We start from the raw sequence: 15,530 nt of genomic DNA, 5'->3' as shown, positions 1-15,530 counted from the left end.
AACATGTATCGAGCCACTCAAATCCATCTTTGACCTTATGTGTGTTCTAATCATTCCAAGGTCTATTCCATAGTTATACAGGTCATTTATTCTCATTTAAAGCAGGAAAACAAAGTTTGTACGGTGTGTTTATAATCATGCAAATATGACTTGAAGGCAAAACACTCAGGTATCAATATAATCCACCATGACATTGTGGGTAAGTAAATAAAAGCGGGATAGAGAAGAGAGACAACAGGAAAGCCAACAGTCCCTGAGGTCTTAGATGCAGTCTAACGTTGACCTCCTAGACCATGAAGAATGACATCGAAATAGCATAAATACATACTTATAAATACCTAAGTACTGTAATCATACTGATTATGGTTTAGGTTTGCTTACTTATAAATACCTAGGTACTTTAATCATACTGATAATGGATTAGGTTAATGGTTAGTTACTTATAAATACCTAGGTACTGTAATCATACTGATAATGGATTAGGGTTAGTTACTTATAAATACCTCGGTACTGTAATCATACTGATAATGGATTAGGGTTAGTTACTTATAAATACCTCGGTACTGTAATCATACTGATAATGGATTAGGTTAATGGTTAGTTACTTATAAATACCTAGGTAATGTAATCATACTGATAATGGATTAGGGTTAGTTACTTATAAATACCTAGGTACTTTAATCATACTGATAATGGATTAGGGTTAGGGTTAGTTACTTATAAATACCTAGGTACTGTAATCATACTGATAATGGATTAGGTTAATGGTTAGTTACTTATAAATACCTAAGTACTGTAATCATACTGATAATGGATTAGGGTTAGTTACTTATAAATGCCTTGGTACTGTAATTATACTGATAATGGATTAGGGTTAGTTACTTATAAATACCTAAGTACTGTAATCATACTGATAATGGATTAGGGTTAGTTACTTATAAATACCTAGGTACTGTAATCATACTGATAATGGATTAGGGTTAGTTACTTATAAATACCTAGGTACTGTAATCATACTGATAATGGATTAGGGTTAGTTACTTATAAATACCTAGGTACTGTAATCATACTGATAATGGATTAGGGTTAGTTACTTAGAAATACCTAGGTACTGTAATCATACTGATAATGGATTAGGGTTAGTTCTCTTCCGACGCTGAAAGCCCTTGACATCGTAACGTAACAAGAGGTGTTTACCTTGGAAACCAATGGGAAATAACACATTGATCACTACAATGATCCTTTATAACAGAGGTGGAGGTGTGTGTGTGTGTGTGTGTGTGTGTGTGTGTGTGTGTGTGTGTGCGTGCGGCGTGTGTGTCTTACCCCTTGACTGTGGGCGACAGGGTGTAACTGTGAGAGTTTTTGAGGACGGTGCCGTGGGCCTTCTTGGTGGAGAGGTCCAGGACTCCATCTGAGGATTAACATACGCAGATACACACACGCTGTTTTAGGGCACAGTTCATCTAAGTATGTACTGTATAACTTGACTTCAATTGATTGGGACTTTTTAAATGAATGTAATTAACATTTTAAATGTGTCGTTCAATAATAGATGTTTGTGTTACTCTATAAATCACTGGAAAGGAGAAAGGAAAGGAGTCCAGGAGAAGAATACAACATTGAAAATCACATGACTAAATAGTGAAAATAATCATTAACGTTCCCTCTGCTCTGCTCTTTGTTTAAAGAGTAATAACAATATTATATTCCTCTTTCCACTGACTGAACCACCACACACACACACACACTCCCCCTCCTCCATGGGTTAGTAATCCCCAAAGTGCAGCTGACCTGGCTGATGACCTGGCTGATGACCTGTCCCGTCTGAACAGAGCTGAAGGGCCTCTTTAATCTTTAGGGCTTTTTGGTTGGACAAAACAAGGTGGTGATATTAAAATGAATTTCTCTCTCTGTGTGTTTATGTGTGTGTGTGTGTGTGTGTGTGTGTGGGGGGGGGGGGGGGGGGGGGGTACATAAAACACTACAATACAATATATGGTCACAGGCATTAGAGGATTATCCAGGCCAAATGTCTATAGGCCAAGAGGGATTTTAAAGCATGGGGGTTAATGTTTTTAAGATTCAGAAATCTATTTTTCAGCATAAGGCCACTTGGCATTCAGCCTCAAACTGTTTGTTAGAATTAGGATACTCGTAGTTTTCATTTGGCCCAGTCTGTTTGGCTCTAAACAACTTTTACTGGTCCAATTACAGGTTGTGGGGGATTTCTAGGGATGATTTGGAAAAGTTACAGGGGATGTTCGGATTATAAAAAAATTAGAGAAAATATGTATGGGAGTTAGAGGAAAATTGTAGGAAAGTCCAGTCCTGTCCTGGCCAGTTTGGTGTTGCCTTACCATAGTTCTAGGTGAGTTAAGTTACAAGTTATAGGAATAAAGATAAATTATAGGGGAGATATAGTCGAGATATAAGATATAGGAGACCTATAGGGGAGATGGAAGATAGAGAGATAGGAGGTATAGGGGATATATATGAGAGTTATAGGGGAGCTATAGGGAAGATATAGGATATATACTGCTAAAAAAAATAAAAGGAACACTTAAACATCACAATGTAACTCCAAGTCAATCACACTTCTGTGAAATCAAACTGTCCACTTAGGAAGCAACACTGATTGACAATAAATTTCACATGCTGTTGTGCAAATGGAATAGACAACAGGTGGAAATTATAGGCAATTAGCAAGACACCCACAATAAAGGAGTGGTTCTGCAGGTGGTAACCACAGACCACTTCTCAGTTCCTATGCTTCCTGGCTGATGTTTTGGTCACTTTTGAATGCTGGCGGTGCTTTCACTCTAGTGGTAGCATGAGACGGAGTCTACAACCCACACAAGTGGCTCAGGTAGTGCAGCTCATCCAGGATGGCACATCAATGCGAGCTGTGGCAAGAAGGTTTGCTGTGCCTGTCAGCGTAGTGTCCAGAGCATGGAGGCGCTACCAGGAGACAGGCCAGTACATCAGGAGACGTGGAGGAGGCCGTAGGAGGGCAGCAACCCAGCAGCAGGACCGCTACCTCCGCCTTTGTGCAAGGAGGAGCAGGAGGAGCACTGCCAGAGCCCTGCAAAATGACCTCCAGCAGGCCACAAATGTGCATGTGTCTGCTCAAACGGTCAGAAACAGACTCCATGAGGGTGGTATGAGGGCCCGACGTCAACAGGTGGGGGTTGTGCTTACAGCCCAACACCGTGCAGGACGTTTGGCATTTGCCAGAGAACACCAAGATTGGCAAATTCGCCACTGGCGCCCTGTGCTCTTCACAGATGAAAGCAGGTTCACACTGAGCACATGTGACAGACGTGACAGAGTCTGGAGACGCCGTGGAGAACGTTCTGCTGCCTGCAACATCCTCCAGCATGACCGGTTTGGCGGTGGGTCAGTCATGGTGTGGGGTGGCATTTCTTTGGGGGGCCGCACAGCCCTCCATGTGCTCGCCAGAGGTAGCCTGACTGCCATTAGGTACTGAGATGAGATCCTCAGACCCTTTGTGAGACCATATGCTGGTGCGGTTGGCCCTGGGTTCCTCCTAATGCAAGACAATGCTAGACCTCATGTGGCTGGAGTGTGTCAGCAGTTCCTGCAAGAGGAAGGCATTGATGCTATGGACTGGCCCGCCCGTTCCACAGACCTGAATCCAATTGAGCACATCTGGGACATCATGTCTCGCGCCATCCACCAACGCCACGTTGCACCACAGACTGTCCAGGAGTTGGCAGATGCTTTAGTCCAGGTCTGGGAGGAGATCCCTCAGGAGACCATCCGCCACCTCATCAGGAGCATGCCCAGGCGTTGTAGGGAGGTCATACAGGCACATGGAGGCCACACACACTACTGAGCCTCATTTTGACTTGTTTTAAGGACATTACATCAAAGTTGGATCAGCCTGTAGTGTGGTTTTCCACTTTAATTTTGAGTGTAACTCCAAATCCAGACCTCCATGGGTTGATAAATTGGATTTCCATTGATTATTTTTGTGTGATTTTGTTGTCAGCACGTTCAACTATGTACAGAAAAAAGTATTTAATAAGATTATTTCATTCATTCAGATCTAGGATGTGTTATTTTAGTGTTCCCTTTATTTTTTTGAGCAGTGTATATAGTCAATATAGGAGATACAGTGAGGGAAAAAAGTATTTGATCCCCTGCTGATTTTGTACGTTTGCCCACTGACAAAGAAATGATCAATCTATCATTTTAATGGTAGGTTTATTTGAACAGTGAGAGACAGAATAACAACAAGAAATTCCAGAAAAACACATGTCAAAAATGTTATAAATTGATTTGCATTTTAATGAGGGAAATAAGTATTTGACCCGTCTGCAAAACATGACTTAGTACTTGGTGGCAAAACCCTTGTTGTAAATCACAGGAGGTCAGACGTTTCTTGTAGTTGGCCACCAGGTTTGCACACATCTCAGGAGGGATTTTGTCCCACTCCTCTTTGCAGATCTTCTCCAAGTCATTAAGGTTTCGAGGCTGACGTTTGGCAACTCGAACCTTCAGCTCCCTCCACAGATTTTCTATGGGATTAAGGTCTGGAGACTGGCTAGGTCACTCCAGGACTTTAATGTGCTTCTTCTTAAGCCACTCCTTTGTTGCCTTGGCCATGTGTTTTGGGTCATTGTCATGCTGGAATACCCATCCACGACCCATTTTCAATGCCCAGGCTGAGGGAAGGAGGTTCTCACCCAAGATTTCACGGTACATGGCCCCGTCCATCGTCCCTTTGATGCGGTGAAGTTGTCCTTTCCCCTTAGCAGAAAAACACCCCCAAAGCATAATGTTTCCACCTCCATGTTTGAGCAGCATTCCTCCTCCTCCAAACACGGCGAGTTGAGTTGATGTCAAAGAGCTCCATTTTGGTCTCATCTGACCACAACACTTTCACCCAGTTGTCCTCTGAATCATTCAGACGTTCATTGGCAAACTTCAGACGGGCTTGTATATGTGCTTTCTTGAGTAGGGGGACCTTGCGGGCGCTGCAGGATTTCAGTCCTTCAGGGCGTAGTGTGTTACCAATTGTTTTCTTGGTGACTATGGTCCCAGCTGCCTTGAGATCATTGACAAGATCCTCCCATGTAGTTCTGGGCTGATTCCTCACTGTTCTCATAATCATTGCAACTCCACGAGGCGAGATCTTGCATTGAGCCCCAGGCCGAGGGAGATTGACAGTTCTTTTGTGTTTCTTCCATTTGCGAATAATCGCACCAACTGTTGTCACCTTCTCACCAAGCTGCTTGGCGATGGTCTTGTAGCCCATTCCAGCCTTGTGTAGGTCTCCAATCTTGTCCCTGACACCCTTGGAGAGCTCTTTGGTCTTGGCCATGGTGGAGAGTTTGGAATCTGATTGCTTCTGTGGACAGGTGTCTTTTATACAGGTAACAAGCTGAGATTAGGAGCACTCCCTTTAAGAGTGTGCTCCTAATCGCAGCTTGTTACCTGTATGAAAGACACCTGGGAGCCAGAAATCTTTCTGATTGAGAGGGGGTCAAATAATTATTTCCCTCATTAAAATGCAAATCAATTTATAACATTTTTGACATGCGTTTTTTTGGATTTTTTATTATTATTCTGTCTCTCACTGTTCAAATAAACCTACCATTAAAATTATAGACTGATAATTTCTTTGTCAGTGGGCAAACGTACAAAATCAGCAGGGGATCAAATACTTTTTTCCCCCTCACTGTATAGTAGAGATTTAGGGACTATATAGGATAGATAGAGGATATAGAAGAGATATACGGGATATAGTGGAGAGATAAGAGAGATACAGGGCAGCTATAGAAGAGATATAGTGAAGAGAAAAGAGAGATACAGGGGAGATATATCAGATATAGAAGAGATATAGGGGAGAGATACAGTTGAAGTCGGAAGTTTACATACACCTTAGCCAAATACATTTAAACTCAATTTTTCACAATTCCTGACATTTAATCCTAGTAAAAATTGCCTGTCTTAAGTCAGTTAGGATCACCACTTTATTTTAAGAATGTGAAATGTCAGAATAATAGTAGAGAGAATGATTTCTTTTAGCTTTTATTTCTTTCATCACATTCCCAGTGGGTCAGAAGTTTATATACACTCAATTAGTATTTGGTAGCATTGCCTTTAAATTGGGTCAAACATTTCGGCGAACCTTCCACAAGCTTCCCACAATAAGTTTGGTAAATTTTGGCCCATTCCTCCTGACAGAGCTGGTGTAACTGAGTCAGGTTTGTAGGCCTCCTGGCTCGCACACACTTTCAGTTTTGCGGACAAATTTTCTATGGGATTGAGGTCAGGGCTTTGTGATGGCCACTCCAATACCTTGACTTTGTTGTCCTTAGGCCATTTTGCAACAACTTTGGAAGTATGCTTGGGGTCATTGTCCATTTGGAAGACCCATTTGAGACCAAGCTTTAACTTCCTGACTGATGTCTTGAGATGTTGCTTCAATATATCCAAATAATTTTCCCGCCTCATGATGCCATCTATTTTGTGAAGTGCACCAGTCCCTCCTGCAGCAAAGCACCCCCACAACATGATGCTGCCACCCCCGTGCTTCACGGTTGGGATGGTGATCTTCGGCATGTAAGCGTCCCCCTTTTTCCGCCAAACACAACGATGGTCATTATGGCCAAACAGTTCTATTTTTGTTTCATCAGACCAGACCATTTCTCCAAAAAGTACGATCTTTGTCCCCATGTGCAGTTGCAAACCGTAGTCTGGCTTTTTTATGGTGGTTTTGGAGCAGCGGCTTCTTCCTTGCTGAGCGGCCTTTCAGGTTATATCGATATAGGACTCGTTTTACTGTGGATATAGATACTTTTGTACCCGTTTCCTCCAGCATCTTCACAAGGTCCTTTGCTGTTGTTCTGGGATTGATTTGCACTTTTCGCACCGAAGTACGTTCATCTCTAGGAGACAGAACGCATCTCCTTCCTGAGCGGTTAGACGGCTGCATGGTCCCATGGTGTTTATACTTGCGTAGTATTGTTTGAACAGATGAACGTGGTACCTTCAGGTGTTTGGAAATTGCTCCCAAGGATGAACCAGACTTGTGGAGGTCTACCATTTTTTTCCCCTCAGGTCTTGGCTGATTTCTTTTGATTTTCCCATGATGTCAAGCAAAGAGGCACTGCGTTTGAAGGTAGGCCTTGAAATACATCCACAGGTACACCTCCAATTAGCTTCTAAAGCCATGACATAATTTTCTGGAATTTTCCAAGCTGTTTAAAGGCACTGTCAACTCAGTGTATGTAAACTTCTGACCCACTGGAATTGTGAAACAGTTTCATTATAAGTGAAATAATCTGTCTGTAAACAATTGTTGGAAAAATTACTTCTGTCATACACAAAGTAGATGTCCTAACCGACTTGCCAAAACTATAGTTTGTTAACAAGAAATTTGTGGAGTGGTTGAAAAACGAGTTTTAATGACTCCAACCTAAGTGTATGTAAACTTCCGACTTCAACTGTAAGAGAGCTATTGGGGAGATATAGGGAAGATATAAGGGATATATAGGAGCAATATTGGCGATATAGAAGAGATATAGAGCATATATAGGGGAGCGATAGGGGAGAGATATAAGCAAGATACAGCGAAGATATAGGCGAAATAGTGGAGATATAGAAGAGATATAGCGGAGATATAGAGGATATAAAAATGAGATAAAGTGGAGATATAGGAGAGAAATAGGGGATATATAAAGGAGATATAGGGAAGCTATAGGAGACCGATAGGGAGATATAGGTGATATATGCGAGATATAGGGGAGATATAAGCAACATATAGGGGCGATATAGTCAATATAGGGGAGATATTGGCGATATAGGGAGATATAGTAAAGATAAATGGAGATAGGAGAGATACAGGGCGTTTTATTGAAGCTATGGGGGAGTTCTTCAGTCCAGGTTTTTCTTCTACTTATTTATTTTATTGAATATTTTTTCTTATTTCTCTTTTTCTTATTGTTGTTGCACTGTTGAGAGAGAGCCTGCAAGTAAGCATTTCATTGTACTGTGTACACCATTTTATCCTGTCCATACGGTAAATACGTTTTGATGCGAAATGGATGTGTGAGTGGTGTCTTACCCTCTGTTTTGGTCTCTGTGGGGTCAGGCCTCTTGACGGTGAGGTCCAGCGGAGAGTCCTGGTCGGCCATGAGAAGCTTGCTGAGGACAGGGTTCTGTGCAGAGGCAGCAGCACCGGTACCACTACAGTTACTACCGGCTCCGTTCCCACTGTCCGGGGCGAAGGCAGAGGCTGAGGCGGGGCTGAGGCCCGGTCCCGGGGTGGGGGACGGGGGGCTGGACGCCCACGGCAGGGTGAGGGGGGCCGGGGCTGGAGAGGCCGCTCTTGGCAGGAGGCGGCTTTGGTCCTTGATGCCGTTGGGCTGGGGGTGATGGGGGGTGTCCTGAGAATAGCTGTTTTTTGAGGTATATTCGGCAGCGAACTGACGGATCATTCGCTGCATTATTTCACGAGCCACTAGAGGGATGTGGGGGTCCGAGAAGCTTGGGAGATCTGCTAGAGACAAACAAACACACAACATTAGACACCTATTAGAACTTTCTTAATCTGTTTAACATTCTAACGACTGGCTAAAGATCCGGCAGCACTACAACTAACAACATTAAAGCTGCAATATGTCAATTTTTGGGGGACCGGACCAAATTCACGTAGAAATGTCAGTTATGAACCTGTCATGCTCACTGAAAGCCAGTCTCAGAAGTTGTAGATATGTTCTATGTGCACTATTTCTGTGCTTCCCATTCTTTAATTTTGTTTTGCATATTTTACTTTCAGTTTTGTACACCAGCTTTAAACAGCTGAAAATACAATATTTTTGGTTACTGAAAATATATTTCACAGCGTTTTAGACCGTACAGCAAATTTCTACGCTATACATTACTTTTTATGTCACATAAACTGAAATTAGGCGAAATATTCAAATTTTAGCAACCAGGAAATATTACTGTTTATGTGAAGAAATATATATATATATATATATATATATATATATATATATATATATATATATATATATATATATATATACATACACTGCTCAAAAAAATAAAGGGAACACTTAAACAACACAATGTAACTCCAAGTCAATCACACTTCTGTGAAATCAAACTGTCCACTTAGGAAGCAACACTGATTGACAATAAATTCCACATGCTGTTGTGCAAATGGAATAGACAACAGGTGGAAATTATAGGCAATAAGCAAGACACCCCCAATTAAGGAGTGATTCAGCAGGTGGTGACCACAGACCCCTTCTCAGTTCCTATGCTTCCTGGCTGATGTTTTGGTCACTTTTGAATACTGGCGGTGCTTTCACTCTAGTGGTAGCATGAGACGGAGTATACAACCCACACAAGTGGCTCAGGTAGTGCAGCTCATCCAGGATGGCACATCAATGCGAGCTGTGGCAAGAAGGTTTGCTGTGTCTGTCAGCGTAGTGTCCAGAGCATGGAGGCGCTACCAGGAGACAGGCCAGTACATCAGGAGACGTGGAGGAGGCCGTAGGAGGGCAACAACCCAGCAGCAGGACCGCTACCTCCGCCTTTGTGCAAGGAGGGGCACTGCCAGAGCCCTGCAAAATGACCTCCAGCAGGCCACAAATGTGCATGTGTCTGCTCAAACGGTCAGAAACAGACTCCATGAGGGTGGTATGAGGGCACGACATCCACAGGTGGGGGTTGTGCTTACAGCCCAACACTGTGCAGGACGTTTGGCATTTGCCAGAGAACACCAAGATTGGCAAATTCACCACTGGCGCCCTGTGCTCTTCACAGATGAAAGCAGGTTCACACTGAGCACGTGACAGACGTGACAGAGTCTGGAGACGCCGTGGAGAACGTTCTGCTGCCTGCAACATCCTCCAGCATGACCGGTTTGGCGGTGGGTCAGTCATGGTGTGGGGTGGCATTTCTTTGGGGGGCCGCACAGCCCTCCATGTGCTCGCCAGAGGTAGCCTGACTGCCATTAGGTACCGAGATGAGATCCTCAGACCCCTTGTGAGACCATATGCTGGTGCGGTTGGCCCTGGGTTCCTCCTAATGCAAGACAATGCTAGACCTCATGTGGCTGGAGTGTGTCAGCAGTTCCTGCAAGAGGAAGGCATTGATGCTATGGACTGGCCCGCCCGTTCCACAGACCTGAATCCAATTGAGCACATCTGGGACATCATGTCTCGCTCCATCCACCAATGCCACGTTGCACCACAGACTGTCCAGGAGTTGGCGGATCCCTCAGGAGACCATCCACCACCTCATCAGGAGCATGCCCAGGCGTTGTAGGGAGGTCATACAGGCACGTGGAGGCCACACACACTACTGAGCCTCATTTTGACTTGTTTTAAGGACATTACATCAAAGTTGGATCAGCCTGTAGTGTGGTTTTCCACTTTAATTTTGAGTGTGACTCCAAATCCAGACCTCCATGGGTTGATAAATTGGATTTCCATTGATTATTTTGTGTGATTTTGTTGTCAGCACATTCAACTATGTAAAGAAAAAAGTATTTAATAAGATTATTTCTTTCATTCAGATCTAGGATGTGTTGATCAGATCTAGGATGTTATTTATTACCTCTCTGTAATACTACAGACAGACTGTTAGAATGTGGACATAGATGTATACGTACAGGACATGTTGTTTAATACCTCTCTGTAATACTACAGACAGACTGTTAGAATGTGGACATAGATGTATACCTACAGGACATGTTTATTACCTCTCTGTAATACTACAGACAGACTGTTAGAATGTGGACATAGATGTATACGTACAGGACATGTTATTTAATACCTCTTTGTAATACTACAGACAGACTGTTAGCTAGGCTTTGTCGCAAATGGCACCCTATTCCCTATGTAGTGCACTACTTTCGAACAGAACCCCATTGGCCCCTATAGTAGTAAACTACATAGGGAATATGGTGCCATTTGGGACGCAACTCTAGTCTACCCTATAGCCCCCAACTTTCAGCCGCAAAACAACAAAGTGATTTAGCAGACAAGCTTTCTGGAAAAACATTTCCTTTTGGGCCGAGGAATTGTGCCCTGTGTCCGAAGGGGAAGCTTGCTGCAAACAATACCTACGTCCTGGAACACTATCCCAATACACTGCACTCCTTTTAACCAGGGCCCTATGCAATCTGGTCAAAAGTAGTGCACTATGTAGGGAATAGGGTTCCGTGTGGACCCATAACATAAAGCCGGGAACATATAGACATGATAAAAACATTTAGCTAAAGGAACATCACTGGGAAGGTAGAAACCACACCCTCAGACACACATCTAGGAGCTAAGGACCCAAAAGAAACGAGTGGGTCCAAAATGTTTTGGCTTTGTGTGTGTGTGTGTGTGTGTGTGTGTGTGTGTGTGTGTGTGTGTGTGTGTGTGTCTGTTTATATACTGTGCATAGTGTTGAGTTGATTCCAATGCTTCCCATAGTTGGCTGGATGTCCTTTGGACCATTCTTTATACACACAGGAAACTGTTGAGCGTGAAAAACCCAGCAGCGTTGCAGTTCTTAACACTCAAACCGGTGTGCCTGGCACCTACTACCATACCCTGTTCAAAGGCACTTAAATATTGTGTCTTGTCCATTCACCCTCTGAATGACACACATACACAATCCATGTCTCAATTGTCTCAAGGCTTAAAAATCCTTCTTTAACCTGTCTCCTCCCCTTCATTTACACTGAAGTGGATTTAACAAGTGACATCAATAAGGGATCAAAGCTTTCACATGGATTCACCTGGTCAGTCTATGTCATGGAAATAATGTTTTGTACACTCAGTGTACAGCAGCTTTAGGCCAGCTGAGAGCTGAGGGCTGGGTGTGGTGTGTGAACCCAGATTGATTATACACTCTGTGTACAGCAGCTTTAGGCCAGCTGAGAGCTGAGAGCTGAGGGCTGAGTGTGGAGTGTGAACCCAGATTGATTATACACTCTGTGTACAGCAGCTTTAGGCCAGCTGAGAGCTGAGGGCTGGGTGTGGAGTGTGAACCCAGATTGATTATACACTCCGTGTATAGCAGCTTTAGGCCAGCTGAGAGCTGAGGGCTGAGAGCTGGGTGTGGTGTGTGAACCCAGATTGATTATATACTCTGTGTACAGCAGCTTTAGGCCAGCTGAGAGCTGAGGGCTGAGAGCTGGGTGTGGTGTGTGAACCCAGATTGATTATACACTCTGTGCTTTAGGCCAGCTGAAAGCTGAGAGCTGAGGGCTGGGTGTGGAGTGTGAACCCAGATTGATTGGGCAGACACATTGATTGGATCAGCATCTGACTGAGTGACCTAATCCTCTCCAAAACAACCATGTATCTCAAAGGGCACCCTGTTCACTAGTGCACTGCTTTTCACCAAAAAAAAGTAGTGCACTACATTATATAGTGTAGGGAATAGGGGGCCATTTTGGATGCAACCAGTCACACAGTGCACCTCTCTCTTCTCTAGGAGAGTATATAACCATAACAATATATGGTCAGTTAAGCGACACATTTCATTTTAAACTTCAGTTTTTTTAGGACACGTTTTTTTTATTTAACCTTTATTTAGCTAGGCAAGTCACTTAAGAACAAATTCTTATTTACAATGACGGCCATACCCCGGCCAAACCCGACCGATGCTGGGCCAATTGTGTGCCGCCCTATGGGACTCCCAATCACAGCCGGTTGTGATACAGCCTGGAATCAAACCAGGGTGTCTGTAGTGACGCCTCAAGTACTGAGATGCAGTACCTTAGACCGCTGCGCCACTCGGGAGCCCAAATGTGGGAATCAAACCCACAACTTTGGTGTTTCGAAGTTCCATACCTTGGTGTCTTTATAATGCCCCAACTGACTATGCCATATAGTTCTACTAGACTCACTTATGGTTCTACGTTCTAGACTCCCTTATAGTTCTAGGTTCTAGACTCCCTTATGGTTCTAGGTTCTAAAATCCCTTATGGTTCTAGACTCCCTTATTGTTTTAGTTTCTAAACTCTCTCATGGTTCTATGTTCTAGACTCCTTTATGGTTCTACGTTCTAGACTCCCTTATGGTTCTACGTTCTAGACTCCCTTATGGTTCTACGTTCTAGACTCCCTTATGGTTCTATAGGTTCTAGACTCACCCTTTCTGTAGAAGACAGCATTGAGGAACTCTTCGGCTTGCTTCTCCAGGCGGTTGATTTTGGACGTGTCCTGTTTCAAGTCCTCTGACTCTGATAAGACCTGGGGGGTGATGCCAACCAAGTGTTCCTGAGAGGGACACAGAACACAAGAGGAAAAGGGTTTGGGATTTTAGAAAACAGTACATGAATGTATAACCAAGTGTTCCTCAGAGGGACACAGACAAAGCAGACACAGTTTTAATTAAGTTTTCCTGGACCAAACCCAGAGGAAAACCATAAAAAGTATTTTAAGTCCGTTTTTTTTTTTTTTTTACTAAGCAGAAAAATAATAATATGAGAATAGGTGGTGAGATAACGTTGTGGTGGAAGCTTTAAAAAGACCGGGTGACAAAATATAAGTGATTAAGAAAGTGTTTGTGTGGTACTATGGACTTGCAGTCATTGTGTTTATAAAACAAACAGATGAATGATCTGGGGGTGGTGGGAGGAATGTGCGTGACACTCTGACTGTCTCTCCTCTTTCTCCTCTTAGAATCCAGTGATGTGAAAACTGACAAAACCAAAACAGGCTCAAACAGTTTCTTTTTAAAGCGGCATACCTTCACAGTTAATATGAATGAGGCATTCTCTCTTCCCTCCCTCTCCATCCCTCTCTCGCTCCCTCTCCCTCGTCTCTCTCTCTCTCCCTCCCCTCGGAAGACAAATTTCAGTTGAATGCATTCAGTTGTTCAAGTGACTAGGTATCCCCCTTTCCCTTTCCTTCTCCCTCTGCCTACCTACTCCCCCTCTCTCTCCCACTCCCTCTGCCTACCTCCTCCCCCTCTCTCTCCCACTCCCTCGCTCTCCCACTCCCTCAAGCCTACCTCCTCCCCCTCTCTCTCCCACTCCCTCGCTCTCCCCCTCCCTCAAGCCTACCTCCTCCTCCTCTCTCTCCCACTCCCTCCCTCTCCCTCAAGCCTACCTCCTCCCCCCTCTCTCCCACTCCCTCTCTCTCCCCCTCCCTCAAGCCTACCTCCTCCCTCTTTCTCTGTTGGGAGTTTGCATAGCTGCAGATCAATGAATCAATTGTTTCCGTCCTGTGCAGGTCCTCTGGCATTTCATGCAATTAAACGCACACAGTGAAATATGAAGAGTACGTCCCAAATGGCACCCTATTCCCTACATCGTGCACTACTTTTGACCAGAGCGCTATGGGCCGTGTTCAGACATAGTGCACAATAAAGAGAATAGGGTGCCATTTGGGACGCAGGGCAAGCCCGACCCAGGCATGGTAAGGCCAGAGACAAGCAGAGGAAGGAGGGCAGATATGTTCTAGGTAATATGTTTTATGGACCATGGAGCGTATTCACAAAGTGTCTCAGAAGTAGGAGTGCTGAATCTGATTTATATAATCCTATTCATTACAATCTGATCATAGACCAGTACTACTACTACTACTACTACTACTACTATTATGTTATATATGTTTATAATAATAATAATAATAATAATAATTTGGTTGGTGCTTATATTTGTTCTTTTTCACACAAGTGTACAAGTGTGTATTAAATTGTAGGTGCCAGATGGCCGACCTTCAGGGTTGAAGAGGTCAAGATGAAAAAGGAGAAAAGGAGTGGTTGGTTGGCGTGGCAACAGAAGGGGGGGGGGCTCTTTGTGAGGCCTTCTGTTTCATCCTTCGTTCCTCCATTAAAGGGGCAATCTGGGATTGGTATATCAAAAGTGGCGCGGTGTCCACTTCTTTATCGTTTGAATCCCAGATTGCCCCTTTAAAGACAAAGCAAAAATGGAGGACGAGTGGCGCCCCGAACGACGTGCCGACGAGCCATCAATTCACAAGGTCAAAGGGAACGAGGGGTGACTGAAAGAGCAAAAAATAATAATACATTCCCGAGAGGCAAAAAATTCTAGCGCCATTTTAGGATGATTAGACATGGCTGAATGAGTGAGACGACCAGGGATTGACCTCTACTTAAAGGGTGTGTGTGTGTGTTATTGTCGATGAGGCGATGGAAAGATGAAAAGATGCAGACTGGATTTTGTTCCTGAAGCTAATTAGCTATCTCAAATGCAGTGTGTGGGGTTTAGCTAATCAGCTAGCTGTAATGCAGTATGGGGGGTTTAGCTAATCAACTAGCTGTAATGCAGTGTGGGGGGGGGGGGTTAGCTAATCAGCTAGCTGTAATGCAGTGTGGGCGGGGGGGTTAGCTAATCAGCTAGCTGTAATGCAGTGTGGGCGGGGGGGTTAGCTAATCAGCTAGCTGTAATGCAGTGTGGGCGGGGGGGTTAGCTAATCAGCTAGCTGTAATGCAGTGTGTGGGGGGGTTAGCTAATCAGCTAGCTGTAATGCAGTGTGTGGGGGGGTTAGCTAATCAGCTAGCTGTAATGCAGTG

General features: G+C 44.0%; 1 protein-coding gene across 1 annotated transcript in view; it reads right to left on the bottom strand.

Annotated features, from left to right (window-relative positions):
• LOC123724101 (ligand-dependent corepressor) overlaps positions 1 to 15,530 on the bottom strand; it is a 38,834-nt gene that overhangs the window by 22,495 nt on the left and 809 nt on the right. The window contains exons 2-4 of the mRNA XM_082966604.1: positions 13,141 to 13,267; positions 8,099 to 8,533; positions 1,327 to 1,414 (exon numbers count right to left, since the gene is read on the bottom strand). Of these exons, the coding sequence (XP_082822730.1) occupies positions 1,327 to 1,414; positions 8,099 to 8,480 (470 nt within the window). The 5' untranslated portion in view covers positions 8,481 to 8,533; positions 13,141 to 13,267. The remainder of the gene's footprint in view (positions 1 to 1,326; positions 1,415 to 8,098; positions 8,534 to 13,140; positions 13,268 to 15,530) is intronic.

The sequence above is a fragment of the Salmo salar genome, chromosome 02 (assembly GCF_965601325.2).
Source record: "Salmo salar chromosome 02, fSalSal1, whole genome shotgun sequence".
In the NCBI taxonomy this organism is placed as follows: domain Eukaryota; kingdom Metazoa; phylum Chordata; class Actinopteri; order Salmoniformes; family Salmonidae; genus Salmo; species Salmo salar.
Note: the sequence above shows the minus strand (reverse complement) of the source record. Positions and strands in the feature narration are given on the sequence as shown.